At 44.5% G+C, this 26,467-nt stretch overlaps 1 protein-coding gene across 1 annotated transcript in view; it reads left to right on the forward strand.

Annotated features, from left to right (window-relative positions):
- The first annotated feature begins 8,154 nt into the window (after window positions 1–8,154).
- The window catches only part of Slc12a1 (solute carrier family 12 member 1), an 84,817-nt gene continuing 66,504 nt past the window's right edge, over window positions 8,155–26,467 (forward strand). Inside the window, exons 1-6 of the mRNA XM_075962673.1 lie at window positions 8,155–8,562; window positions 15,909–16,040; window positions 16,183–16,258; window positions 21,244–21,339; window positions 24,296–24,435; window positions 25,658–25,768. Coding sequence (XP_075818788.1) covers window positions 8,155–8,562; window positions 15,909–16,040; window positions 16,183–16,258; window positions 21,244–21,339; window positions 24,296–24,435; window positions 25,658–25,768 — 963 coding nt within the window. The remainder of the gene's footprint in view (window positions 8,563–15,908; window positions 16,041–16,182; window positions 16,259–21,243; window positions 21,340–24,295; window positions 24,436–25,657; window positions 25,769–26,467) is intronic.

The following is a 26,467-nucleotide window of genomic DNA, read 5'->3' on the forward strand; positions in this document are numbered from 1 at the left end:
TGCTGGGTAAAATCCTGTGCTCTTCTTGGTCTCCCGCCGCGGAGGTTTCTTTTTTCTTTTTTCTTTCTTTTTTTTTTTTCGAGACAGAGTTTCTCCGTAGCTTTTTGGTTCCTGTCCTGGAACTAGCTCTGTAGACCAGGCTGGCCTCGAACTCACAGAGATCCTCCTGCCTCTGCCTCCCGAGTGCTGGGATTAAAGGCGTGCGCCACCACCGCCCGGCCTCCGCGGAGGTTTCTACGCCACCTCATTTCCTCCTCTAATATCTGTCCTTGCTGTCTGCTCCTTTCTGGATGCTATTGAGCTGGTCGGAGGCTTCAGCACATCAAGCCCTTGTAGCCTCTCCATGCACCACACCGGAGCCACAGCATAGCTTTTAGCGAACTCTGTGGTGTGTGACGCTTTTCTTAGAGAGACATGAACATATGTCTGCTCACCCCAGATAGAGAGCCAGTGATAGACTGCGGTTACTTGTAGGAATTATGGGTGAACGGTCACTTCCAGGAGCAGAAATGACTCAGCAACAGCTTTCTCAGCAAAGGGCCACCTCAGCATGGGTGACGACTCACAGAGCTGGAAACCGGGAGCTTGGGGCACAGCCTACACAGCTCCACAGGTGGGAGAGCTCCTCTTGAAGACAGCCCAGCTTGCCTGACAGTGCCTCTCAGCAGATTTTACTGCTTCTATAAGTTTGGGGAAGTCAGGAGCTAGGGTATCTGGTCAGTTTCCGAGCCTTTCTGAAGCCTTTAGTTGGGTTATTCCCTAAACTTAGCAAGCTTCGCTGGAGGGAGGAATGTTTTCCCTCCCCTTAGAACATTCCATGTCTTGAGGGACTTTCCTCCAAGATGGGGCCTTATCTCAGAGGAAATTGCTATACAACACTTGGGCTCAAAGGCCTCTGGGCCCCAAAAGGAAAGACTGTCATTTCTCAAACAGAGGTCATAGGTCGGAAAGTTCACAGTGGGGCAAATTCAAAAAACCAACACCCAAACCTTCCAGTTCTGCAGACATCTGAGGGTTCTTAGAATGCATGCCCAGCATTTTTCTGAGGCTTGAAGCTCTTCCATAATAAAATGCTGTAGTCTAGCGTGCCCACCAGTCCTGCCTCACGGGGACACTGGCTGCATCTTCCTTCATGAGAGAACTCCAACACTGCCCAGTAGGCAGGGCGAGCATATGGAAGCATGAACTCCAGTCAGCCAGCCGGCCCTTTCACCACCAGAGCCATGCAACCCTGAGCCAGTTGTCTAATCTCTGTGGACCCCAAGGGAGAGACGACAGGAGGGGTGGAACGGCCCTTTAAACTAACAGCCTAAAAATGCCGCACGCGTCCCTGGAAAGCCAGAGAGCCAAGATGAGGTTTGACGATGCACAGTTTTCTAGGTCAGGAGTCAGGGTTCTGATATTGGCTCACGCAACAACTAGCTTCATCAAGCTTTATAACCTAGAAAGTGATCTCAGGGTAGACAGCTTTCCACATCTGTGAAACTAGGATGAGAAATTCATCCTGTGTCACTAAGGGATGCTGGCAAGAGGACAGAGATGTACAGGATAGAAAAGCACTTGGGAAACCATGGAACATGTAAAAACACCATGCCCTCTATCTGTCTCCTTACTGCTCCAACCCAGCACTGAGTTACACGTGCCTCTGCCACACCTGAGTTCTACATGGGTGTTGGGCATCTGAATTCAGGTGCCTTTGCTTGCAAGGCAGGCACTTTTCCCACTGAACCAACACCCTGACCTCTACAACTTTTTTTAAAATTATTTATTTATTTATTTATTTATTTATTTTTACCGAAACTTCCATTCAAGTCTGTGGCATTCCAAAACAGCAGCCACAGAGAGATTCCCGGTAGAGATTTTTGTTGTTGTTTAGATGTTTTCTCTCCTAGTGGAATTTTAAAACCTATGTGTTTGTTGTGGTCAAGCCTTCACATCAAGGAGGCTCTTGGTGCCCCAGCTGGGACAAAGATACCTCACATGCTATTGATAATCTGGCCCAAGAATAATTCAGTAAGTTGGGCTCAACTGACCTGGCTGAAAGGTATCTGTGCCCGAACACCGGGCATCATCTTTGCAACATGGGCTTCTGAAAGGCTCTCTAAGATTCATGGCCAACTTCATGCAGAGGTTCCGTTTGTTCCAGAGACATCATTCACTAAGACTTTCCATTTCACAAGATCAAATTTTTATTTCAAAAAAAGAAAAAGGAGAGATAGGCAGAAAAGAAGGAAAGAAAGAGAGGGAGGAAGGAGAAGGGGGAGGGAAAGAGAGAAAGGAAGGAAGGGAAGAAGGAAGAAAGGGAAAAAGGAAGAAAGGAAGGAAGAATGGTGGGAGAGAGGGAGGAAAGAATGAAGAGAGGAAAGAAGGAAGGAAGGAAGGAAGGAAGGAAGGAAGGAAGGAAGGAAGGAAGGAAGGAAGGAAGAAAGGTAAGCCAGACACATTCATAAAGAACGCACCATTTCAGGGCATCAGCTCCCAGCACACTGCCATTCCCAGTCTCACTAGGAAGAGAATGCACTGACAGAAAGTGCTTCACCGGTGGCTTTTATTTTTATTTTATTGGTACATCTTAGTCTTTTGTGAAGATGGGGGAAGGAGAATGGTCATCATCTATATTTTCAGAGTGAGAAGTGATAACTATAAATGGCTGGTTAGAGTTGGGATAGAACATGGAAACTTCAAGAAATGTTAATGTTCCTACAAATAGGCAGCCAATATCATACCCAGATCAGCCCCAGTTCCACACTCCAGAGCCTGTTAGGGAGAACAGGAGGAAAGGTAGTGTACTCCGGACAACATGTTCTGGTCTCTGACCTACCGCAAAGGCTTCGATGAAGCTCACATCCAAGGCTGACTTTATGGATGGTGTCACTTCATCCATATCCCCCAAACATCCCTCAGCCACTCTAGGACAAAGGCCATCGTTTCCAGGTCTGAGATAACAGCTTCGAATGAAAATGTCTACATGATGGAAGACGGAGAGCGAAACTAATTCATCCACACTGGAGTCAGACAAACATGCAGCAGGAAGCAGAGACTGGCTTCAGAGGCACTCGGCCTCTGGTGAAGGAAAAAGACTAAAGATTGAATAAGGAAAGGGAGTCCCGACGGTGCGCGAGGGCTTGGTAATGTCAATCATCCTGGTACAGGGGATGGAACTTGCTTGGGGTCCCAGTATCATCTTGGCAGTGTTCTGATCTATTAAGTCAGTAGCCTAGCCGCCCCCCCCATCCCCGACTGAATCTGACGTCCCACAACTTCTTAAGCTGAGTCCTTCTTCTACATGACAGGTGGAATCCTCACTTGGTGAATAATTCTCCTCTATTAGAGCGGTCGTTATGAAGATGAGGGCTGACAAATGCTCAGAGGGCAAAGGCACTTGCTGCCAGGCCGAACACGTGATTTTGAACCCTGGGACAAACGTAGCAGAAGAGCACCGACTCCCTGAAGTTGTCCTCTGCTCTCCATACATACCACCTATGTGTGAGCACACACCCACACAGAAACAAACAATTGTAAAAACAGAAAAAGAGAAAGAAGATTGGGTACGACATTAGCCTGACTGAGTACCGGGCTGAGAGCTTCGAAGGGGGTGTCCTTTGGCATCTGCCTGTCCCTTTGTACAATACTGTGTCTGGTTATCAACTTACCCTTCTCTTTATTTTAATAAGTAGATTCCTATCCCTGTCTTTAATGGTTGGTCTCAGAATCAGGGGTGGAAATAAAAATAAGTCACAAACCAATAATAAATATTGATAAAATAGTCCAAACAAGGACTATGTACAAACTGGTGCTGTTTAAACATAAACGTGAATTAGCTCATTTAATCCTCACAATAACTCAGCAAGCTACAGGCCATTATTGTCTGCATCCACGTTTGCATGTGAGAACATTAAAGCACACACAGTGAATGAGTCTCCTGAATTCATCCAGACAGGAAGTAGCAGGGACCAGAATTGAAATCAAGCATTCTTCAATCACTGCTCACACTTAACCACTATGTCACACCACAGCAGAGCCACCCAGCCAACTGGAAATCACCTGGATAGTTTCTTATTAGACACAGAGGACTCATTCAATCATCCTGATTGAAAACCAATGACAGAACCTGCACAGAATTGTGTGCCCTGTCTTGATCACCAGCTCTCATTTTGGAGCAGAAACTTCTTTTGTGAAAACTCAAAAATTAGATACGATTTTAAAAAATTGACCCTCCATGCAGAGACAGAAAAGTCATACCACTAGGAGGTGTACTCAGACACCAGGAAATGTACCCAGCCCCTGGGAAGTGTACCAATAACTGGGGAGTGCATCCAGCCCCTGAGAAGTGTACCCAGCCACTGGGAAGTGTGTCCAGCCCCTGGAAGTGTACCCAGACACTGAGAAATGTGTGCAGCCCCTGGGAAGTGTGTCCAGCCACTGGGAGTGTACCCAGACCCTGGGAAGTATGTCCAGCCACTGGGAGTGTACCCAGACACTGGGAAGTGTACCCAGACACTGGGAAATGTGTCCAGCCCTTGGGAGTGTACCCAGCCACTGGGAAGTGTGTCCAGCCCCTGGGAAGCATATCCCCTTCCACTTGAGCAGCTTAAAGTAGTTTTCCCACTAGGTAGAAATCTTTTCAATAATTAACTAATGTTATTCTCAAACCGTTCACTGCCTATGCAGAGAAGAGGCAAGGTGAGTAAGCTAAAATGACTTAATTAACATTTTCTAACTGCAAAGTATTGAAACCATCTTTTGAGGGATAATATTTTGGCTCCTATGCTGAGCAATAAAAGGTCACCAGGTCTCATCAAAAACAAGATAATGAGCTAGGCCTGGTGGCAAAGGCCTACTTCCAGCTACTTGGGAAGCTGAGGCAAGAGGAGGGCAAGTTCAAGGTTGTCTGGAGTACAGAGTGAACTCTGGGCCAGCCTAGACAATTAGCAAGAACCTGCCTCAAAATAAAACATCTAGAAATGGGGGTGGGAGGCTCAGTGGTAGAGTGCTTACTTAGCATATGTGAGGTCCTGGGTTCAATTCTTTTTTTTTTAATCTTTTTTTTTTTATTGAGAAAAGGAAGGAAAAAAAAAAAACAAGTTTCCACCTCCTCCCAGCCTCCCATTTCCCTCCCCCTCCTCCCACCCTTCTGCCCCTCCTCCCACCCTTCTCCCCCTCCTCCCACTCCTCTCCCCCTCCCTCTCCAGTCCAAAGAGCAGTCAGGGTTCCCTGCCCTGTGGTAAGTCCTAGGTCCTCCCCCCTCTGTCCATGTCTAGGAAGGTGAACATCCAAACTGGCTAGGCTCCCACCAAGCCAGCAGATTGCATAGGATCAAAGCCCCATACCATTGTCCTTGGCTTCTCATCAGCCCTCATTGTTTGCCATGTTCAGAGAGTCCAGTTTTAACCCATGCTTTTTCAGTCACAGTCCAGCTGGCCTTGGTGAGCTCCCAGTAGATCAGCTCCACTGTCTCAGTGGGTGGGTGCACCCCTCGTGGTCCCGACTTCTTTGCACATGTTCTCCCTCCTTCTGCTCCTCATTGGGACCTTGGGAGCTCAGTCCAGTGCTCCAGTGTGGGTCTCTGTCTCTATCTCCATCCCATCACCAGATGAAGGTTCTATGATGATATGTAAGATATTCGTCAGTATTGCTATAGGCTAGGGTCATTTCAGGTTCCCTATCCTCAGCTGCCCAAGGAACTAACTGGGGACCTCAGCTTGGGCTCCTGGGAGCCACTCTAGGTTCAAGTCTCTTGCCAACCCTAAGGTGGCTCCCTTAACTAAGAATTGTGCTTCCGTGCTCCCCTATCCAACCTTCCTTTATCCCAATCCTCCTTTTTCCCCTAGTTCCCCCCATCCTCCCCTTCTCACTTTTCTCTCCCCGTCTCCCCTTACCTCCATCCCACTCCACACCCAAGATCCCAATTTTCTACCCGGCAATTTTGTCTACTTCCCATAGCCAAGAGGATAACTATATGTTTTTCCTTTGGTTCACCTTCTTACTTAGCTTCTTTAGGATCACCAATTGTAGACTCCGTGACCCTTATTTATGGCTAGAAACCAATTATGAGTGAGTACATCCCATATTCATCTTTTTGGGTCTGGGTTACCTCACTCAGAATAGTGTTTTCTATCTCCATCCATTTGTATGCAAAATTCGAGAAGTCATTGTTTTTTACCACAGCGTAGTACTCTAATGTGTAGATATTCCATACTTTCTTCATCCATTCTTCCATTGAGGGGCATCTAGGTTGTTTCCAGGTTCTGGCTATTACAAATAATACTGCTATGAACATGGTTGAACAAATGCTCTTGTCATATGATAGGGCATCTCTTGGGTATATTCCCAGGAGTCTGGGTTCAATTCTTATGGCAAGAAAGAGAGACAGAGACAGAGATAGAGAGAGAGACAGAGACAGACAGAGATAGAGAGAGACAGACACAGAGAGAGAGACAGAGAAGCAGAGACAGAGATAGAGCGGCAGAGACAGAGAAAGAACGGAGACCGACAGAGACACAGACACAGACAGAAAGAAAGGCAGACCGTGGGACTAAATTCATCTAGTACCAAACAACTGAAGCAATATTTTTGAAGGATTTGCTGTTGAGCAATCTGTGAATTAAAGAAGCTTTATTTTGTTTACTGTCTAAAAGGATTAATGATTTACTACGAGTTACTAGTTGATGTGGTACTCACGGTTCCCCAGGGCTAGTGACTGGCAGGGCTTCTTCCAGCACTCCAGGCCAATGACTGAAAAGTCATCTCTTTCAAGAAGTTTTTGACCAATGAGGAGAAGCCTAAGCTTGTGGGCTGAAAGCTAAGGCTCCATATATGCTCGTGTGCCATGCTGAAGTGGCCTGCGCTCCTCAGAAGGCGGCTGCCAGATGGGAAGGTAAGTATGTGGGCTGGGCAAGAGCTTCCCTTCATAACATGGCAAAAAGCGGACCCCGAGGACTGGGCTGGAGATGTCAGGGACCGAGCAGTGTTAAACGGTCTACAAAGCTAAGGGATATGAGCTTCACTGGTCATTTTACCAGGAAAGGTTATTTATGAGTTTAAGTTATATGTGGGTGGGTTTTTTTTCTTAATTCAGAGAAATCCCTTAAAGCACTGCTTGAGAGTTTTTGTTTATATCATTCTCATTTTTTTCTACCTTTATTTAAAAAAAAATCAAAATTTAAGGTATCTGCAAAGAAATATCACTCTAGAGACAGTATTTACCTTTGGCACATCACTGTAGAACTATGGAAATTATTGTGTGGCCTATTGAACTCACAAAATATTTCATTAAAAGGAGCGAGTAGAATGTAAGCCTTTAGTGAGAGCTCTAATTTATTTTCATATCCCAAACACTCATTTCGTAAGGCTTCCTTAATGGCATTTATAAAAAGCACAAATACGCGAGCAAGCGAAGCACTTCAAAGGCTACTAAAAATTTTGAAATTTCGCAATCATCTTTGCCAGCTTCATTTTTTAAAATTTTCATTCTGAAATGTAACTTTTTACTTGTTACACGTGTGAAGGCCTTTCTGAGATACATTTATCATTGACGATGTATGGATTTTTGTAACAAACAACACACACTTTTCAGCATTTTCAGGTTTCCTGTTTCGTATATCAGCCAGTGTATAGTGCTATCAAGGTAAAAGACTTTGCCATCTCGGCATTTAGCCGGTCCGTGGAGGCTCCTACTATTCCTAATTGCTAGTAAGCTTTCTAAAAGCCCCAGTGACTTCCAAGCAAACAGGACAAACAGTCACATGCTAGTGACTTCATCGGAAGTTCTGTTTACAGAAATCAATCCCTGGTTATTTGTTAGGATTTTGTTGCTCAGGTAGCAGGGATTCCTGAACAGGTCATTTTTAGTGAAACAAACTTAAAGTTGTGTATCTTAAGTTAAGTGCACCTTAAACCACAGCCCTTCTTAGGTTTGCATGCATCGCCTGGAACAAATTGAATTTTCTTTCTTAATAACAGCGTTGAAGATCATTCTGAAGATTAAATGGGAGACAATACAACAACGATCCAGCAGGAATCTAATTATTGGGTCATCCAGGGCCAAAGCTGAGCCCTCCGTCCTGTAAACATACTCTTGTCTGTTTTGAAGCAGAAATACACAGAGTTAAAAAAAATACCTAAAATAGGTAGTTCCAGAGTAGATTCTAGGAGATGTCAGTGAACACCCCTTCCAGCTCAGTGCCCAGTGGTGCCAGCCGTTTTCAAGTTCATGTCGTAAACGAGAGCCGTGGCAGCGCCGCCGCCATGAGCGACAGCACGGACCCCCCACATTACGAAGAGACCTCGTTCGGAGACGAAGCCCAAAACAGACTGAGAATCAGCTTTCGGCCTGGGAATCAGGAGAGCTACGACAATTTCATCCAAAATGGAGACGCTGCTAAAACAGACACCACCTTTCATGCCTATGACTCTCACACAAACACGTATTACCTACAAACCTTTGGCCACAACACCGTGGACGCTGTCCCCAAGATTGAGTACTATCGCAACACGGGCAGCGTGAGCGGGCCCAAGGTCAATCGGCCCAGCCTTCTGGAGATCCACGAGCAGCTGGCCAAGGTAAGTTTGAAGGGCATGGTAAGTGCCCTTCCCCAGCATTCCCTCGAGGTAAGAACACTGTACACTCGGTGCTCCAATAGAGAGGGCTGCTGTGTGCCAGCCGTCTTCCTTACACAGCTGTCTCTCGTTCCCAAGAAACAGAAAAGGTCCAGGTGCTTCACAGATGGTTGCTGACTTGGGAGAGAAGTGCAGACTGAACTCCGAAAGTGAGGCAATGTTTCCTATGGTGTGTGTAATAAGGTTCCTCAAGTCCCAAACGGCTGAACATGAGTTCTAAGCCGCTTCCACCTTAGTGCTAACAACTCCACAGCCATTCTTAAACAAACCGCTGTGCTTCCATAGTTCATATTGTGGCAGCCACCCTGTGGCGGAGGCTGAGTGACGACTCCTTTTCCTATTCTTTAAGGAAAGAGCAAAAATACATAAGATTCGGCCTTGTGTACCTTTGCCGGAGGCTCTCGGCTCTTCCAGATTTAAGCTCAGAAACCCAGTGGCCAGACTTCCTATTTAAAGAATGCACAGGGGGTTCAAAGTCCCTGGAAGACTCTAAAGCTGTGTACATCATTTAGAAGCTTAGATTTCTTCTGTGACTTCCTCCAATATTTGTTGACAGACTATCTTCCTACCTTTCTGGCCTTTGTAATGAACGTCACTGGTATTTGGTTTTTGGTTTGGTTTGCATGGCACTCCGCATGTGTGCCTATTTGTATATGTGCCTGTCTGCATGTATGCCTGTCTGCATGTGTGCCTGTTTGCATGTGTGCCTGTTTGCATGTGTGCCTGTTTGCATACGCAGGTGTATGTGGAAGTCTGCGGCTGGTGTTGGACATGGTCCAGTTCTCTTCCTAGAACCCAGAGTTTGACAACTCATAGCTTAGCTAGCTTCCTCTGTAGATCTCCTGTCTCTGCTTCCTCGGTGCTGAAATTACAGGTAGGACAGACACCATCCCAGGCCCTTTCCATGAGTGCGGAGATTCAAACTCAGGCCCTCACACTTCCCAGCAGGTGCCTTGCCACTGAGCCATCTCCCAACCCCTGAGTATCACTTTGTGGAATATGGTTACAATCTAGGGGGAGAATTGGATATTATATATTCTAATATAGTTTATTTACTCACACCCAAGCTTCCAGGAAAACAGAACATGAACAGTTCATTCCATAATCATTCATTTATTCATTCTGGTTCTGAAACATTAAACAGGCTAGGCATGGTGGTTCAGACCACCTCAGCACTCTGGAGACAGTTCGTAGTCAGCCTGGTCTACAGAGTGAGTTTCTGGACCACCAGGGCTGCACAGAAAAAAACTTGGTCTTGAAAGAAAGGAAGGAAGGAAAGAAGGAAAGGGGAAAAAAGTTATAGTCTCCAATCATCCCTACCCCCCACTCAGGATGGGTTCTGTCAAGATGATTCTGGAAAAGGCACTGGCTCTTTTCTTACTTCCTTCTCACCTTCTTCCCGGAGGAAAGACATCTCCAAAATTTACTCCCTGGGCTGTCAGGGGCCCAACTCCATACTAGGACTTCCACTCTGTTCTGTTCTACCCAACTCCCCACGAGCCTTCTCCTCTGTCCTCTGTGCTGTATCTGTGACTATCTGCCAACTTTAGGCTTTCTCTGAGCTACCTGGTGCTATAACAACAACAACAACATTGTGGCTATTCAGATACATTATCAGTTTCCAGGGAGAATTTTTTTAAGGAAGGTCATTTGATATTTTAGGTAAGCTGCTTGTCAGTTTCTTTCTCTAAATGAGGGGGTAGGGGAGAATGGCCGGGAACAGGAAAGGGGGAGAGAAAAGAAACAGCAGACCAACAGGAGGGCATGGTGATCCCAAGTTGTGGAAGGAGCAGAAGGAGGAGTTAAACAATACACGGAGCTTCCAATTGTCTGAAGAAGTAAAAAGAACCAAAACTGTCCAGAAAAAGACATAAAATTCTCCCCACCAAGTCCTGTACGCTACATATAACTTATAAAGCTGCCCCCTTCAATATTAAAATTCCATCCATTCCCACAATTTACAATGAGGAAAAATAATACCTTAGACCTCATTAAGAAGAAACTAGAAGCAGGGCCTGGTAGGTAGTTCAGGCCAGCAATCCCGGCTATGCCTGGAACCTGATTTCCAAGTCAGAAAATGACTTGACAAAGATTGGCCTATAGGTAAAATGAGGGTGGAGAATTAAGGTTCAGGGACCTTAATGTCTTCATTGCAGAATGAGATCAAAGCCAGCTAGGGCAACTTTGTAAGACCCTCTCTCAGAATTAAAGTTTGAATTTAAAACAAGATTAAGCAAACAACTGATATGGCTCATTCTGGGCGCACTTGCCCAGAATGTACGAAGCTATGGGTGCAGCCCCTAGCACTGTTAACGGGCTGCAGTGGAGTAGGAGGAAAGCTGCTCTTAGGACAGACATTAGAAAGAGAAAGGCACATTATGAGTAAGTTCTAAAGGCCTAGCTTACGAAGGTCTTGAAGTTAGGGAGATAAACTCAGAAGCACTGGTTTCTCAGTATGCCATCTCAAGGGCCACGCAGAACGCTGGCACTGCCTTTGACACAGCACATTGGAAAGCTTTGTGGACTGGCGAATCAGTTTTTGAACAGATGGAATAAGACCAAGGCTTTTACATTGTTCCTGGCTCTGCTTTCTTCCCCACACCGTCGACCTTGGCGATCTCTCCACATCAAAGAACGCACAGTGATCAGTTGGCGTCTGAGGAGGATTGTACTTCATAGAAAGCATTGTTTCCAGTTCCCCTCAGAATGCATGTGATTGGAGCTGCATTCATTTTTTAGTATTGGGAGAGGAGAGACTTGTCCAAAATTGCCTTCCTTTCTCTTTAAATGCACTTTATTTTTCTCTGCGCTGAATCTGCAATACACAAGGAGAAATCTTGGGGAATGGATGGTCATTCCAGAGAGTTAAAAATGCTTTTATGAACAGTTAAGGATCGTCATTTAGGGAAACAGAGTGTAAACAGGAAAATTAATTCAGATTGTGACAAAAAGAAAAAAACAGCTACAGGCAAGATGTCATCACAAAGCTTTTCGTCTTTGACACATGGGCCGGCAGCATCCAGATGTCCGTGAGCCCCCTAGGCAGAGCTTAAAACCCTTGAGGCACCCACGAGCCCCCTCTCAAGTCAGTTCAATATTCGAATGAGACATTGAATTTGCTGTTCTTCTGGCATACAAAGAAAGCATATATCGAAGAGTGAAACCAAGATTTGCTTGACCACATAAAAGGTGATTTTGCCTAAATAATATTTTTTTTAAAAAAAATCTTGGATGTGTTCTCATTTTAACTTCTTAAGAAAGCAAAGAGTAGCTTGCTGTAGGACGTGCCCTGGATTTATTTCATGACAAAATTAGACTCCACCTGTAGTTTACAAGATGCAGAGCCCTTTTGCTCCTGTATTATAGTGAGCCAAGAAAACAGCATCATCCTTGTGAATTTACTGTTAAACATTAGCACAGAAGGAGAGATACATTAGAGGTCACTGGCTCCGAGTCCTTGATATCAATGTACTTAAAACTTCAAAACACTAGCAAGTTCCATTTGTCTATGAAAAGAGACATTGACTTTGCTTTTGAACAATTTAGGAAATTATTGCTGTACTAACTTCCATGTCTGGTGGTTTACCTGCCCTGCCTGTCGACTGTTCTTTTTGTATCATGCTCCACAGTCCAAGTGACAGACTCGAAAACCATGAAACTGTGAGCAGGATTAGCATCCACCAGGAAATAAAAGGCTTCTTTTGATGGATAATTTTAAATATGCGATTTATTTTTTTATCCTGCCTTATTGTTTTGAGGGTGGTTTTCTCATTTGGCTTATTGTTGTTTTCAGTTGTTCTTGCTCTCGTTCTCCACATCTAAGGGCCAGCGTCTTCACTGGAGTTCATCAAGAGCATGGCAATCTCCTAGGTTTTCCTCATCAGCTTTTACCAGAAAGCATAGGCTTTATTCCCAAAACCACATCCAAAACGACAAGTGGCCAAGGCTTTCTCACATGACCCCCAGCCACAGAATGGCGATTAACTAATGGTGACTAATACTGGTAATTATAAAGTTGGCTTCTTTTTTTTTTTTTTTGATTTTTTGAGACAGGGTTTCTCTGTAGCTTTTTGGTTCCTGTCCTGGAACTAGCTCTTCTAGACCAGGCTGGCCTCGAACTCACAGAGATCCGCCAGCCTCTGCCTCCCGAGTGCTGGGATTAAAGGCGTGCGCCACCACCGCCCTGCTAAAGGTGGCTTCTTGAACTAAATTGAAGAAGTGAATTTTCTAACCAAACAATCCCTTCAACATTCTTATTAACACACCCGTAACTCCTATGCTTTTAAAGACTGTATGTTTTAGTCATGGGAAGTAAAAGCTGTGGCTGGGAGATGTCTCCAGGTGGAAAATACTTTGCAACATTGCTTGGTGTGGATGCATAGGGCAAGAGAGAGAGGTAAAAACAGGAGACTGCCTCTCCAGGAGCTCTACGGCCACTCAGCCTGGCATACACATCAGCAAAGAGCCAAGAAACCCTATTGCAATCAAGACGGAAGGCAAGGACCAACAATCGTGGTTGTCCTCTGACCTTCACACACATGCCATAACACATTAATGCCTGCACTCATACAAACACAAACACACATGCACATACATCATTCACAGCACAAACACATACATCCTATATACTCATTCACACACGTCAGAAACACAGACACATGATACCCAACACGTACAAATAAAAGTAAAAGCTACAGGTGACTGTTAGATGCCTTATGTGTCTAGAAGTCATAAAAAGAAAACCACTTTTACTTGGTGTGTGAAAAGCACCTGATGCTTTTATCAGAAATATATTGTACTGTGTGGGCCTCTATTTAGCCAGCCCATACGTGACCCATGACTACTGAGTGCTGAAAATGAGGCTAGTCTAAGCCAAGATGTGTTGTCAATGGAAAATACACATTGGATTTTAAAAATTTAGCATGGAAAATATTTATATAAAGGCTTCCTGATACTTTATGATGACTATAAATTTGAATGGTGGTATTTTGTACAAACCCAACTAAGTAAAGCACAATCTAAAATTCCTTGTGATTCCAGTCCCTTCTCCAAAGTGAGGGACCATGACTGCCAACACACATTTACATTACAAATATCTGTAATGCAATTTCCTAAATGAATTTTAAAATTTGATTATCATGTGATGATTTTTCCCCTTTCAAAGTAGCTACTAGAGACCGAGAGCAAACACAACAGCAAAGCATGGGCTTAGCATGAACTAGACAAGAGGTTCTCAATCTGTGGGTTGCAACCCCTTTGGGGTCAAATGACCTTATCACAGATGTCACCTAAGACTGTTAGAAAACACGAATATTTACATTATAATTCATAGCAGTGACAAGATTACAGTTATGAAGTAGCAACGAATATGATTTTATGTTTGGATGAGGTTGGGAAGAAAGAAAGGACGTGACTTGAGATTCATTCTCTTTCTCTCCCTTTTTAAATGTGCCCTGCACAAAGGGAACAATGAAAAATGGATAAGAAACAAAGACTAAATAAAATACCTGAAATTATTCAGATATATACAGAAGAAAAATTAGAGAATGAGAGCTCTTCTTAATTTGAAGTAAACATATTTTCTCCACGTTGTATTCAAGGGCTATCATACAAAAAAAAAAAAAAAGATCTTTCAAAAGGAAGTTTTTGAAAACTGGCCACAGAGATAAAATCATATACTAATTTTTTTCAAAAATTATTTATGTATAGTTCTTATTGTTTCTACTGAGGAGTCTTGCAGAAGACAGGAAGGAAGGATTGTAGGAGCCAGAGGGGTCGAGGTACCAGTAGAACAGGCCCAGAGAATCAACTAAGCAGGGCTCAGAGGGGCTCACAGAGACTGAAACGGTAATCATGGAGCCCGCATGGGTCTTCACTAGGTCCCCTGTATATATGTTATGATTTTTCAGCTTGGTGTTTTGTGGGACTCATAATGGCTGGAGTGGGAATATCTCTGACTCTTTGGCCTGCTCCAGGGACCCTTTATCTCCTACAGGGTTGTTTCATCCAGCCGTGATGTGAGGGTTTGTGCTTAGTCCTTATCTTGTTATGCTGTGTTTGGTTGATATCCTTGGGAGGCCTGCTTCTTTCTGAAGGGAAATGGAGGAGCAGTGCATCTGGGAAAGGGAGGAGGTGGAAGGGGAAAGGAACCAAGAGGAGGAGTGGAGAGAGGGGAAACTGCAGTCGGGATGTATCGAAAACAAAACAAAAAATTAAATTAGATTGTTTTAGAAAAAGGAATTTCCTTTTGGGATTAGAGAGATAGCTTAGCTGTTTAGGGCATTTGTTTGTCTCTGCAGAGAACGTGGATTCTGTTTTCTGTACCCACATGGTTGCTCACAACCATCCGTAACTCCAATTCGAAGGGATCTGAGGTCCATTCTGATCTCAGTACACAACAAACACACACATGGTATGCACACGTGCAGGCGGGTAAGCATTCATACATATAAAATAAGTAAATAAGTTAAATTAATGAAAGTTCTCTTATGGGATGAATAGTTTTGCAGTCACACATGCCTTTAGCCTTCTGTAGACTGCCAGAAGCTGCTCTGTTTGTGTGTGCAGAGAAAACACTTCTTTGGGTTTTACTGTTTACTCTCTTTTAGACTTTGGTTGAACAGTCTATTGCCATTACTTATTTTTAAGAAAAGTTGTAGTTTATTAAGAAACTATTTTAACAGAGTAAGTACTGGCAGAGAAAAGAGTTAGGGGAGAGATTATATTCTCATCTAAAAATTAATTGGAACAGGGATTGAAAAAGAAGGGAAGATGGGGTGGGGGATCACTTTAACTAACTGAATGAAATGAAGCAAAGGGGAAAGAATTCCAGCTTCGCTGCATCCAGGAAGCTGATCACTCTGGTCCTCCAAACACGTGGCACAAAAGACTCATCTGCCTTCCCTTGAGTCCATTGTCTTGTTTTTATCCATTTGCAACTTATATTCATTTAAGTTTGACCACTTTTTGCTGTTAGTGGCAGATAGCCTAGGCTCTGCCTACCATCCTACAGCCTTAGCCATGGTTGGAAATGGCTCATAATGGGGACCCATTGGCTTCCAGGTAAGAAGCAATAACAATATTATTTGCTGAAGTTATTGAAATACTTCTTTTTCCTAGAGTTTTATGGCCACTGTTTTGATTTGGCTTTGAAGGTTTTAAAAAGCTGAACCATTGAGAGAGAGAGAGAGAGAGAGAGAGAGAGAGAGAGAGAGAGAGAGAGAGAGAGAGAGAGAGAGAACTGACTGAACCATTACTGTTTTGCTTTGTGTTTCTCTGTAAAAATGCAGAATGTGGCCGTGGCCCCTGGCTCAGCCGACAGGGTTGCTAATGGTGATGGAATGCCTGGAGATGAACAAGCAGAAAACAAGGAAGAAGACACAGCCGGAGTTGTGAAGTTTGGATGGGTGAAAGGCGTGCTGGTGAGAAAACTTCTGCTTACAAAGGAGAGCATCCGCCCGGTGATCTGATGGGCTTCACCGGCTAGTCATGGACACCAGAGTTGCCAAGGGGGTGGGCTGGGCTTGGCTCAGGACCCCTTTCCATCCTCACTTTCATCCACAGGTGAGATGCATGCTGAACATCTGGGGAGTCATGCTCTTCATTCGCCTCTCCTGGATTGTCGGAGAAGCCGGAATCGGTGAGCAATTTCCCCTCCTAAATGATTTTTATGTAAATCGCAAGCTTAATAACAAACTGGGCTCACTATGAAAGCTGCAGAAGATGAAGGTCACAGAAGACATTTACACTTGAGAACTTTTTTTTTCCCCTCTGACAATGCCAGGAAAGAAAGGTGAAAGACTAACTCCTGAGAGACTGGAATTTTCCAGTTTGCTCAACAGGGGAATGGTCAAGCAAGTATTTCTCCCTTCTTATAGAGTTTCATGCATATGGCTGTATGAAGCATATCTGTTTCAAATAACTAGGGTCACACTTTTGGATATATTGACATTTGCATTTTACTTGCCTCAGTCCGTCCCGCTTATGAAGAACGGCAAAACTTCACTTAGCAAAAACAACTTGGAAAGTGCGAAAATGTGCACACAACCACATACGTGACCTGATTCGTAAAAATGCCTTGTTGCTGAACATTTTCCAAAGAAAATAACTGTGTTACTGTCAGATACCAGCCGTAAATAGCAAATGCTCATAAAATATTCCCAACTATAAGCTTTAAAAGATAGTTGAAATGACTCTAGTCATTGCAAGTGATCACTTAGAATGTAGGTAACCAATTTAAAACAATCGTATTTTTAAAAGTTGTATTATTCCAGGAGTGATGATTTATTGCTTTTCAATAATTTGCCACTTAAAAGTTCAGTTTTGCAGAGGGTTTTCTTATTAAGAATATAAAATTTATTTGAAAAACTTAGTTGTGTTTTTACCTAAGTTCCTAACTTACTGTGATTAAAAAAAAAAATCGACAGTGTTCTATTCTATGTACTCGAAAAAGAAAGGTTGAGTATTGAGGGGAGACTTAGATGTGAGTATTGGTATGGAGAACACAGAAGTTCAGCTGCGCCTTTCTATGCCGTTCGGGAAGACATCTCAGTTTGTATATGGAAAGTTCCTGGTGTTATCTACCCCCTTCAACACACCTTCTGAACCAGCAGTTGACAACTCGACCAGGAAGGCTGCCCTCCAATGGGGAGCACTGAGCCAGCCCCGTCGTTTTTTTCCATGTTTCTCGCTCAACAGCTGCTATGTGCCTGGCAGAAAGGCTGCTTGCTGGTTTGATGATGCGTAGCAAATGAATGCCTACAGCCGCAGGGTCCAAAATAACTAGATGCCGTTCCATGGAAAATGTGCAGCTTAATATTGCCAAGGCTTTGCTCCGGGCCTTCATGCAAAATTAGGTTTTTAAGGGCAGTTTAGTAACTTATTGAGATCATCAAGACGCAGTTCTTTGTGTGGAGGTGTGAGCACAGACAGCCCAAGGCAAGAGTAATTCTTTCTAATGTATGTATTTAACACCCATATGTTTGGGCGACAATCGGAACTTTAATCAGATCTTACACAACTCTTCACAATCAACCCAGTTTCAGGTTTATTACAAAGGTATAAAGGATCCTCTCTCCGCTAAGCTGCCTGTTTCACTTTTAGACATTAGTGTCTCTCAACAAAAATCGCTTCGTTTGTATAGTGGAATCACACACACAGTCAGTAGTGATCGCTGTAACTGATATTGTTGACTGGAGTTGTTGGCGTTTTTTTTTTTCTCATGCTCTTTTAAATCTCAGAGCATAGAACGTAGTGAGTAGTAGAAACATCTTATCAACCTACATTGTTATAGACCTAAAACTAGTGGAACCAAACCATCCCTCTGCACCTTTGAGTTCAGGCCTGCTGGTTTGGGTAACTCTTCTGGGGAGGGGTCCTCTTACTGAGCCTCCTACTCTTTAAAACTCAGTCCCTGGTACCATTTGTTGAGGCATCTTATCACACACACACACTACACACACAAAACTGTCCAGCTGACACTGTGTTCGGCTTACTTCTCTCTATACTAGAGAAGAAAAGACACAAACGCAAATGTTTTCCTCTTGCTTTAGGCATAGTTTAGGGAAAGAAAATAAGTTATTTATTTTTGAACCCAGAGCCTGGGGATAAGCTAGGAGGAATCTGGTGATTGTAGTTACAGTTCATGGGCAGCCATGCTGGGCCTCTGAGTCTGGGCTGCCCTAGTCCTGAAAACATGGCAGACTGAGCTGATAATGCTGTCCGGTTGTTCCTCTCTTTGGACACCTAGCTGGGGCAGTATCATTTCCAATTAACTCAACATTAGGCAGGGAAGTGGAACGTGGAAAGTGGATGTGAACCGAAGCAAGTCACTTCCACTCTGAATTTCACTTTGCAGCTAAAATATTTTTAAAAAAATGAGTTAATTCTCCCCCTCAACCAATTATTTAAAGAAAAAATCTTGCTGAGTGGGCAGATACAAGTTGAGACGGGCTAAGGCTAAACTACCCATCTCGCTACAGGAAGAGCAAGAATTATCTGAAGTGGAATAGAAGACCGCAGAGCTGGGATTCACTTTCAAAGCTTTGAACCTAGCAAATGTGGGCATTGCTAACAGGCATCCCCAGTACTTCCTGCAGCAGGTCATGAAAGAGCCACGATTTGAGGAATCAGCGAACTGAATGCTCCCTCAGCTGCCTTGTACCCTGGGACTTTTCCTTTGTTTGTTTGTTTGTTTGTTTGTTTGTTTGTGAGAAAGAAGCAAGCTTCTCAACATGTTAAAGTAGAAACTGGCATTCAAACAGGCTACAGAAATGTCCGCAGCACGACAGAGTGAGGTGGGAATTGCTCAGGAGACAGTGATCAGGAAAGAATGAAGTTAGAGAGAGAGTGATGTCGTGCAATGCAAACTGGCGAGCCCGTGACGTGTCTAGGGGGTGCTAAACATTCATCCTCAAAAATCCTAAAAATCAAAATAATGTGTGGAGGCTGGGAAGAAACCACCAGCACCTGCAGCCACACAGGAGAAGGGATGCTCCTCACAGCGTCTCTGTCACCTAAAACATTCATGTGTGACCGCTTCTTACACCTCCTCTCCAAGGGTCTGTGGCGGGGGTGGCGAAGTAGGAATGACTGCCTTATGTGTGGGAGAGCACTCAACGTGACAGAGCAGAACACTCGGAGTCACTGAACTCCCCAATCTTATCTCTGAATTCTATATCAGTTTCTCGTGACAGGGGGAGAGGAGTGTAAAAATTTCCTTCTGTCCATCTCGGGTTCATAGCCTCATGCTTTACACTGTCAGACATCATATTCACAAATGAATGTGCTGATTAATGTCTTGTGCAAGCACATGGGAGGACGCAGTGGTGGGTGGTGATGCAGAGGGGTGTATATCGTCCTAACAAAGGAACAATGAAGCTGCAGGAAGCCTACTAGGCAAAGAGAAGGGAATTTGAGTTTCTAGGGTGGCCAACCGTGGGGAAGGAAAATAGAGAAATTTGCTAGAACAAAAAAGGACTAATTCAGAAGGTTCCTGGGTTCCCCAAGAATCCTCTGCAGTCTGGTAAGGGCCTGCACATGTCTCTGTGGTTGAGCATCAGTCCTTCCAGATAACGGAAGCATGGACGCATTCACATGCGTGTGCTCCTGACCTGGACAAACAGGAAAGTCAAGAGCTTTCCTTGTGCCTGCTTGGTTTATTTTCACTTATGTAATTAAAAAAAAGTACTTATACCACAGTGATATATTCTAATACATTCTATGCCTTCTATGCCTGCCTAAATGCCCCCCCAACACACATGCACACACACACATGCACACACACACACCTGCTGTGAGTGTCTTGAAACTAAAAGTATGTAAGCCTCTCCTTTGAATTTGGCCTTTGTCAGTTTCTCCTCATAACCGCTGCCCTTCTGGACCACAATATCCTCAAGGGTGGCTTTTTCATTCTGGTGTGTTTGCGGCTTGCATTTCTCACACTGCCAACCACACAGCTAGACATGCAGAAGGCTTGTCAGAAACGCTGGTATTTATGGGTGTTGTGGTTACACTGAGCGAGCCACCAGTGAGTTCTGCCTTCTGTGCACCACGTCAGCCACTTCACACATCCATTCCTAATGTCACTGCCATTCAGGTGTCAGAAAATAAGTAAATTCTGAGAACGCACCGCAAATAAGTTAATGAACCTAAATTCGGCTCTATCCGATTTACCCGTCTACCTAATGAACAATTTGCTAATGAAGACCTTTACTGGGAAAGTCAAAATAACCTTCATTAACACTAACAGCTGGAGGCTGTGGGGAACTTCATCAAAGACCAGGTTCATCCTATGCTTTGACCAACCTCAACTGTTCACTTGGGGGGTCGCACAGCTCTGCACGCCCCTAATCTTAACTCCCTTAGTACCTGAATGGCGATTTCATGGCCAGCTTGTTTAATTCAAATGTGATCCTTCAATGACTACCCAGATGTGTTTGCTTTTATGTAAATGACCCAATGAGCTGTTCCACCATTTAATCGCCCGTATTTTTCCTCTCTCAACCGAGGTCTCGGTGTGATTATCATCGGCTTAGCCGTGACAGTGACAGCCATCACTGGTTTATCCACCTCTGCTATCGCCACAAATGGATATGTCAGAGGAGGTAATTAAGGTTGTGAGCCAGTTCATCAGGCATAAGGTAAAGGTGACAGGCTCCGATAGCTCGCCGCTGACCTTTCTGGGGTGTTTTCGAAGGTAATGTGAGTTGGTTCCTTTTCTCCCTCAGGCAAAGGGTGCAAGAAAAATGAAGAAGGATTTAACCTTTGTCAAATCCCAAACTTTCCCATTCAGGTTCCTCTCAAACAAGAGAGAAGGTCAAATGTCATGTTTCCTCTTTCGCGGCTGGGGTAGCTTCTCTCCCAGGACAGCGAGAGGAGTCGGCTTTTCCTCTGCAGGACTGTACGTTAGACTGTGTTGACCACTGGATCCTTCATCATAATGAGTGCTTCTTGGACTTGATCTTTATGCCAGGCATAGCAACCCAACCTTTGTACAAAGAAACCCCACTGGGGCCCAAGACATGGACTGGAAAAGTTCAATTAAAAGGCAGTAGATGTTGCAGGAGTAGGGACTCCAAGGAAGAAGCATAAAATGTAATATCTTCTGTCTTTCATTGCTGACAGGTCTTGGAGTTCTTATAATTCTTCTTTCCACCATGGTAACCTCTATCACTGGGTTGTCAACTTCTGCAATAGCAACCAACGGGTTTGTTCGTGGAGGTAAAATCTCTAAGATCCCTAATACCCTCATCACATACGGGTAGGCACACGTTTCTATATACTTGGTGGCTGATGGGCACAGGGAAGTGTCGAGGAGCCGCATGCAGACAGCAGCACGGTGAGCGTAGTTCAAGTCCACCCAGGTCACGGCTAACGGAATCCTGGCACATTACAGGTCCTGCGTCAGGAGCGCGGAGTCCTTGGGGAAAGCTCTTCTTTTCCAGGTCAGTCTGTACAGTCTTGCTGGTCATTCACAGGAAATGACTCCTCAGAATGGCAGCGGTTTTAAGCACAGTGCTTTTCAGGTGTCTCCCACACGGCCGCGGAACGGAACCATTATGTTAGAGCATTTCAGGTTTCTGCAGGGAGACGGATCTTCTGTGACTGGCACTTCCTGAAGGAAGGGTGATCTCTCTCCCTACTGGAGTCAAACGCCTTTGTTGGGGGTTTTGCAGGTCTGGGAGTCATCATCATCGGCCTGAGCGTAGTAGTGACGACACTCACAGGTATTTCTATGTCTGCTATTTGCACAAACGGAGTAGTTCGAGGAGGTAAGCCAACTGATTTACTTGTGATTATAAACTATGGCTGCACATCCTGTCTAGAGTTGTCTACTAACTGAGTGTGTAGATTTTATGTTGCCAGCTGGTCCCTAAGACTTGAAAGAAAACAAAATAAAGCAGAGTCCAAACAACAAGGTAAAATTCTTCTCAACTGAAAAAGAAGAGATCTGGAGAAAGGGCTCCTTTGATCCATTTCCTGTGGTGAATCCCAATGGGTGCTCAGCACCAGGGTGAACTATACTGCTCCCTCCTGGGTCCCCGCAGCAGCCTGGGTGTTCCCCAACATCCCGCCTGACAGTGATGATTCTCACGTAGACAGCACTCCTGCCCCAGCCGTCAGGTTCTCCCCAAATACTCTGCTTCTATCACAAAACACCACCAAAAAGAACGTTTAAAAATAAATAAATGAAACAATGAGTTACTGCCAGGTTTTCGGGAGCAGGCAGGCTGGGGTAGAAAACAACGCAGATGAAGATTTTCCCTGTCCTGATTGCCCTTGCCCTGTTCATCGGGTTCACTAATTTTTGCTTCAGCTGTTTTGTCCAAGTCTCCCTGCTTAGGACTTTTTGTTGTCAGTGATGGGTTCTGTGGGGAGGGGTTGTTTTTGTATTTTTAAGATTTATTTATTTATTTTTCTTTAAGTGTGTGTGTGTGTGTGTGTGTGTGTGTGTGTGTGTGTGTGTGTGTGTAGGGGGGTATGTTCACATCAGTATGGGAGCTAGAAGCCAGAAGACGGCAGTAGAGTTACAGGTGGGTGTGAACTACTTGGATTCTGGGCACTCAGGTCCTCTGCTAAAACAATACACACTCTCAGCCACTGAGCCATCTCTAGCGTGATTTTGGTGTTTTGAGACAAAGTTTTACTCTGCAGGGCCAGGTTGGCCTTAAGTCCACGACAATCCACTCATCTTAGCCTTCCAAATCCCTTGGTTGCAGGCACAAGTACCACCCCTTCTTACCCCTGCCCCAAGCAAGGCTTTCTAAAACAACCCTAGCCACAGAACCCCTTTCCTCTCAACTTATGTTTTATTCATTGCTTTTTAAAGATTTATCTTATTTTATGTGCATGAGTATTTTGCCTGCAGCTATGTGTATGTACCCTGTGTACTTGGGGCCTGAGGCAGTCAGAAGAGGGCATCGGAACAACTGGACCTAAAATTATATATGGTCTTGAGCCGCCACGTGGGTGCTGAGAATTGAACCTGGGTCCTCTGCAAGGGCAACAAGTGCTCCTAACCACTGAGCCAATTCTCCAGCCCCTATCTGCCTCTTGTTATGCCCATGTAACTGCTCAGCCAATTTGTAGAGGAAAGTTAAGTTTTAAAATTCCAGGGGATTTGCTCTATGTTCCATTTTGAGAACTTACCCACACCGAGCACAGTTTCTCCTCCATAAAAGGGAGTTTGTTCTGAGTTTTCTTGTCCCATGCTGACTTCGCAAAACGCCCGTGACCAGCTCCGCCTAAGAGGTCATTACAATGTTTAGTTCCCTCATTAGTCCCTTTCTGTGTCAGTCACTGGCCCTAAGCTGTGAAGCGAACCCCTTCGGTTTTCACGTCACGGAAGTGGGTGGCCAATCACAAAGCTATTCTTTAGGGTGGCCAATCACAAAGCTATTCTTTAGTGTTCAGGGAAGAGCGTTGGTTCCCAGCGCTCCCCCGCCCTTCTTTTCATCCCACAGCCTTATTATGGGAATTGACGCTTCATTAGGCTAAACCCGGGAAACAAGCCTGCTTTCCAGAGTGGGTACACACACCCCAATAGAGCTGCTCATTTTACAGATTAGCTACCAGAAAAGTTTATACAATAGAATGGGAGCCAGAAAATAAAATAATAAAAAAGGATCAACCGCTTTGTTCTTTTGAGCCAGTGTTTTATGTAGCCCAGGCTAGTCCTCAGTTTACTATAACTGAGAATGACCTTGGAGACCTAACTCTCCTGCCTCTGCCTCCCAGGACCAGGATAACAGGCTTGTGCCACAGCACCAGAAAAGAACAAGTCTTGCCATCTCATTTTCTACCCTGGTCTGTCAGTTTCTGGAAATTTTGAATTCAAAATTGTACTTCAGTCACACTCTTCATTTGGGTACTCTAAATCAATTTTTTTAAAAGACAAAGCATTTGGGTAAAGCTTGTTGCTATTATTTATTAACTTAGATCAGGATTCTAACTTGGAAGTCTCAACAGATTGAATTTTACTGGCACATACTTTGCAGACTCCGTACAGCTTACAAGGCAGGTATGCCTGCAGGGCCTCATTATGACGACCCAGGATTTATAGCATGCCTAGGAATCCGTAATACTCTTCGTGGGATGATTAACAGTTGGAGATTAACCACGGGACTGGAGAGCTCAGCTTCCCCTCCAGGTGACACACGCTGCTTTCTTGTTGCAGGAGGAGCCTACTACCTGATTTCCCGGAGCTTAGGGCCCGAGTTCGGAGGGTCTATAGGCTTGATCTTTGCTTTCGCCAACGCAGTGGCTGTCGCCATGTATGTGGTGGGGTTCGCAGAGACTGTGGTAGATCTCCTTAAGGTAATTAAAGCTCTTCTTTGTACAGACAAACAAAGTAGCTCAGCTTTTCTTCACAGGGCCCTAGGGGATAGTCTCAGGTCAAGATAAGAGAAGGAGAGTTCAGGATCAGGGCAGGAGCCCCAGGCATAAGGTCAGATGGTCTGGCTTTGACTTCAGCTCTCCCCTTACCACCTGGGAGACTTTAGACCTGTCTCCTCTACATCGGAGGCTTATTTATTTTCTAAAGCTGAACGAGGAGCTAATTTACTGCTTCATGCATTCCCCAGGAGTTCTGTGCATATCAGATGGAGAGGATGTGAATGGAAAGTGTGTAAAATACAAAGCTTCAGGTAGACAACAGGCACCATTTCCTGTAGGCACACCACTAATGCTCACAAGGTTTCCAAAAATGAAGAAAGTTCAAACATGGGCACAACTTGCTGCAGAAAAATGAGGCCTCTCTTAGCTAAGGGCCCAACCCAGGTGCTCTGGGAACGAGGTCTTTAAGCCTGTGTAGTATGGGAACTCCTCACCGTCTCGCCTTAGATGCTCTACTGGTGAAAGTATGTCTATGTGTAAATTAAATGAATCAATGAACATAGTGTGTATTCTTCTTTTTTTTTTTGAGACAGGGTTTCTCTATGGTTTTGGAGCCTGTCCTGGAACTAGCTCTGTAGACCAGGCTGGTCTCGAACTCACAGAGATCCTCCTGCCTCTGCCTCCTGAGTGCTGGGATTAAAGGTGTGCGCCACCACCGCCTGGCCATAGTGTGTATTCTTATGGTCTACTCTCTTCAAGAGATGTGTTACTGAGTTTGTGTTCTCTGTTATTAAGTTGAGCAACGCTTATTTTCCAATATTCATATTGGAAACCTCCCATTTTTATTCTTCTAAAGTTCCCCTTGGCACATAAAAGCAGCCAGCCCTTCTGCTGAAGTACCACACAAAAGGTGTGGCCATGCAGACTTCTGCTCAGTGCTACATTATCTCCCGCATCTGTGGCTAGAAGGAGTGTCTAGCCTTTCTAGGCCCTAGCCTTGTCTATCAAAAGCCTACATCACAGATAAAGTAAAATTAGAATTTTTTTCTATTTTGTCATCTGGAACTTACAAATACTTCATTTTCTTATTATCCTATATGCCCCCAGGCATTTGTGTACAGCTTCCTTTCTTCATGTTGAATATTATAAAAATACTGAGTGCAAAGAACTATTTTTAATCATTTGAGTGATTCCTTCCCCGCAGGAGAGTGATTCAATGATGGTGGATCCAACCAATGACATCCGGATAATTGGCTCCATCACCGTGGTGATTCTCCTAGGAATCTCAGTAGCCGGGATGGAGTGGGAAGCGAAGGTGGGTGTCTCTAAACAACACTGTAACAAGTGCTGGCCAGGCCCTGACTTAGTCACAACAGAGGGAACACCATATTCACAAAGAACAGCTGCTGTTCCTTCACTATAGCAAAAGGCACGAGTACATGAAAGGTGGCCATCATACCACTAAGTACCTGTAGTCGAACTTTCCTTTGGGCCACCAGCTCACACACAATGGCACTGAGACTTGTTGTCACTTATGAAAGCTTGGCCTTAGCTTTGGCTTTTTCCTCACTAGTTCTTATAACTTTAATTAACCTGTCTTCTGCCTCAGACCTTGGTTACTTCTCCTCTGCACCGTACGTCTGACTTCTTCAGTGTCTTGCTATCATCCCTCATGTACCTAGATTCATCCCGAGTTCCTCTCTCTGCCCAGAAGTCCCACCTATTCTCTCCTGCCTACCTATTAGCCATTCAGTTCTTTATTAAACCAGTCACAGTGACACATCTTCCCACAGTATAAACAAATATTCCGCAGCAGTACCAAATCTGGTCAAGACTTGATTGTATGTGTCAGGTCATAGGGCCACATTTCATCTTGCTTGTTGCCATCGTGGTGACACAGCCAGCAAGGTTGGTGCGTTTTCATGTACAACTCTTGTCCAGACCAGCAGCACTGCATACTTGAAATCCAGGTCTCGTCCTCAAGACCTGAACAGGGACGAGGGCAATATATTAA

This window comes from Microtus pennsylvanicus, chromosome 2, assembly GCF_037038515.1.
Source record: "Microtus pennsylvanicus isolate mMicPen1 chromosome 2, mMicPen1.hap1, whole genome shotgun sequence".
NCBI lineage: Eukaryota > Metazoa > Chordata > Mammalia > Rodentia > Cricetidae > Microtus > Microtus pennsylvanicus.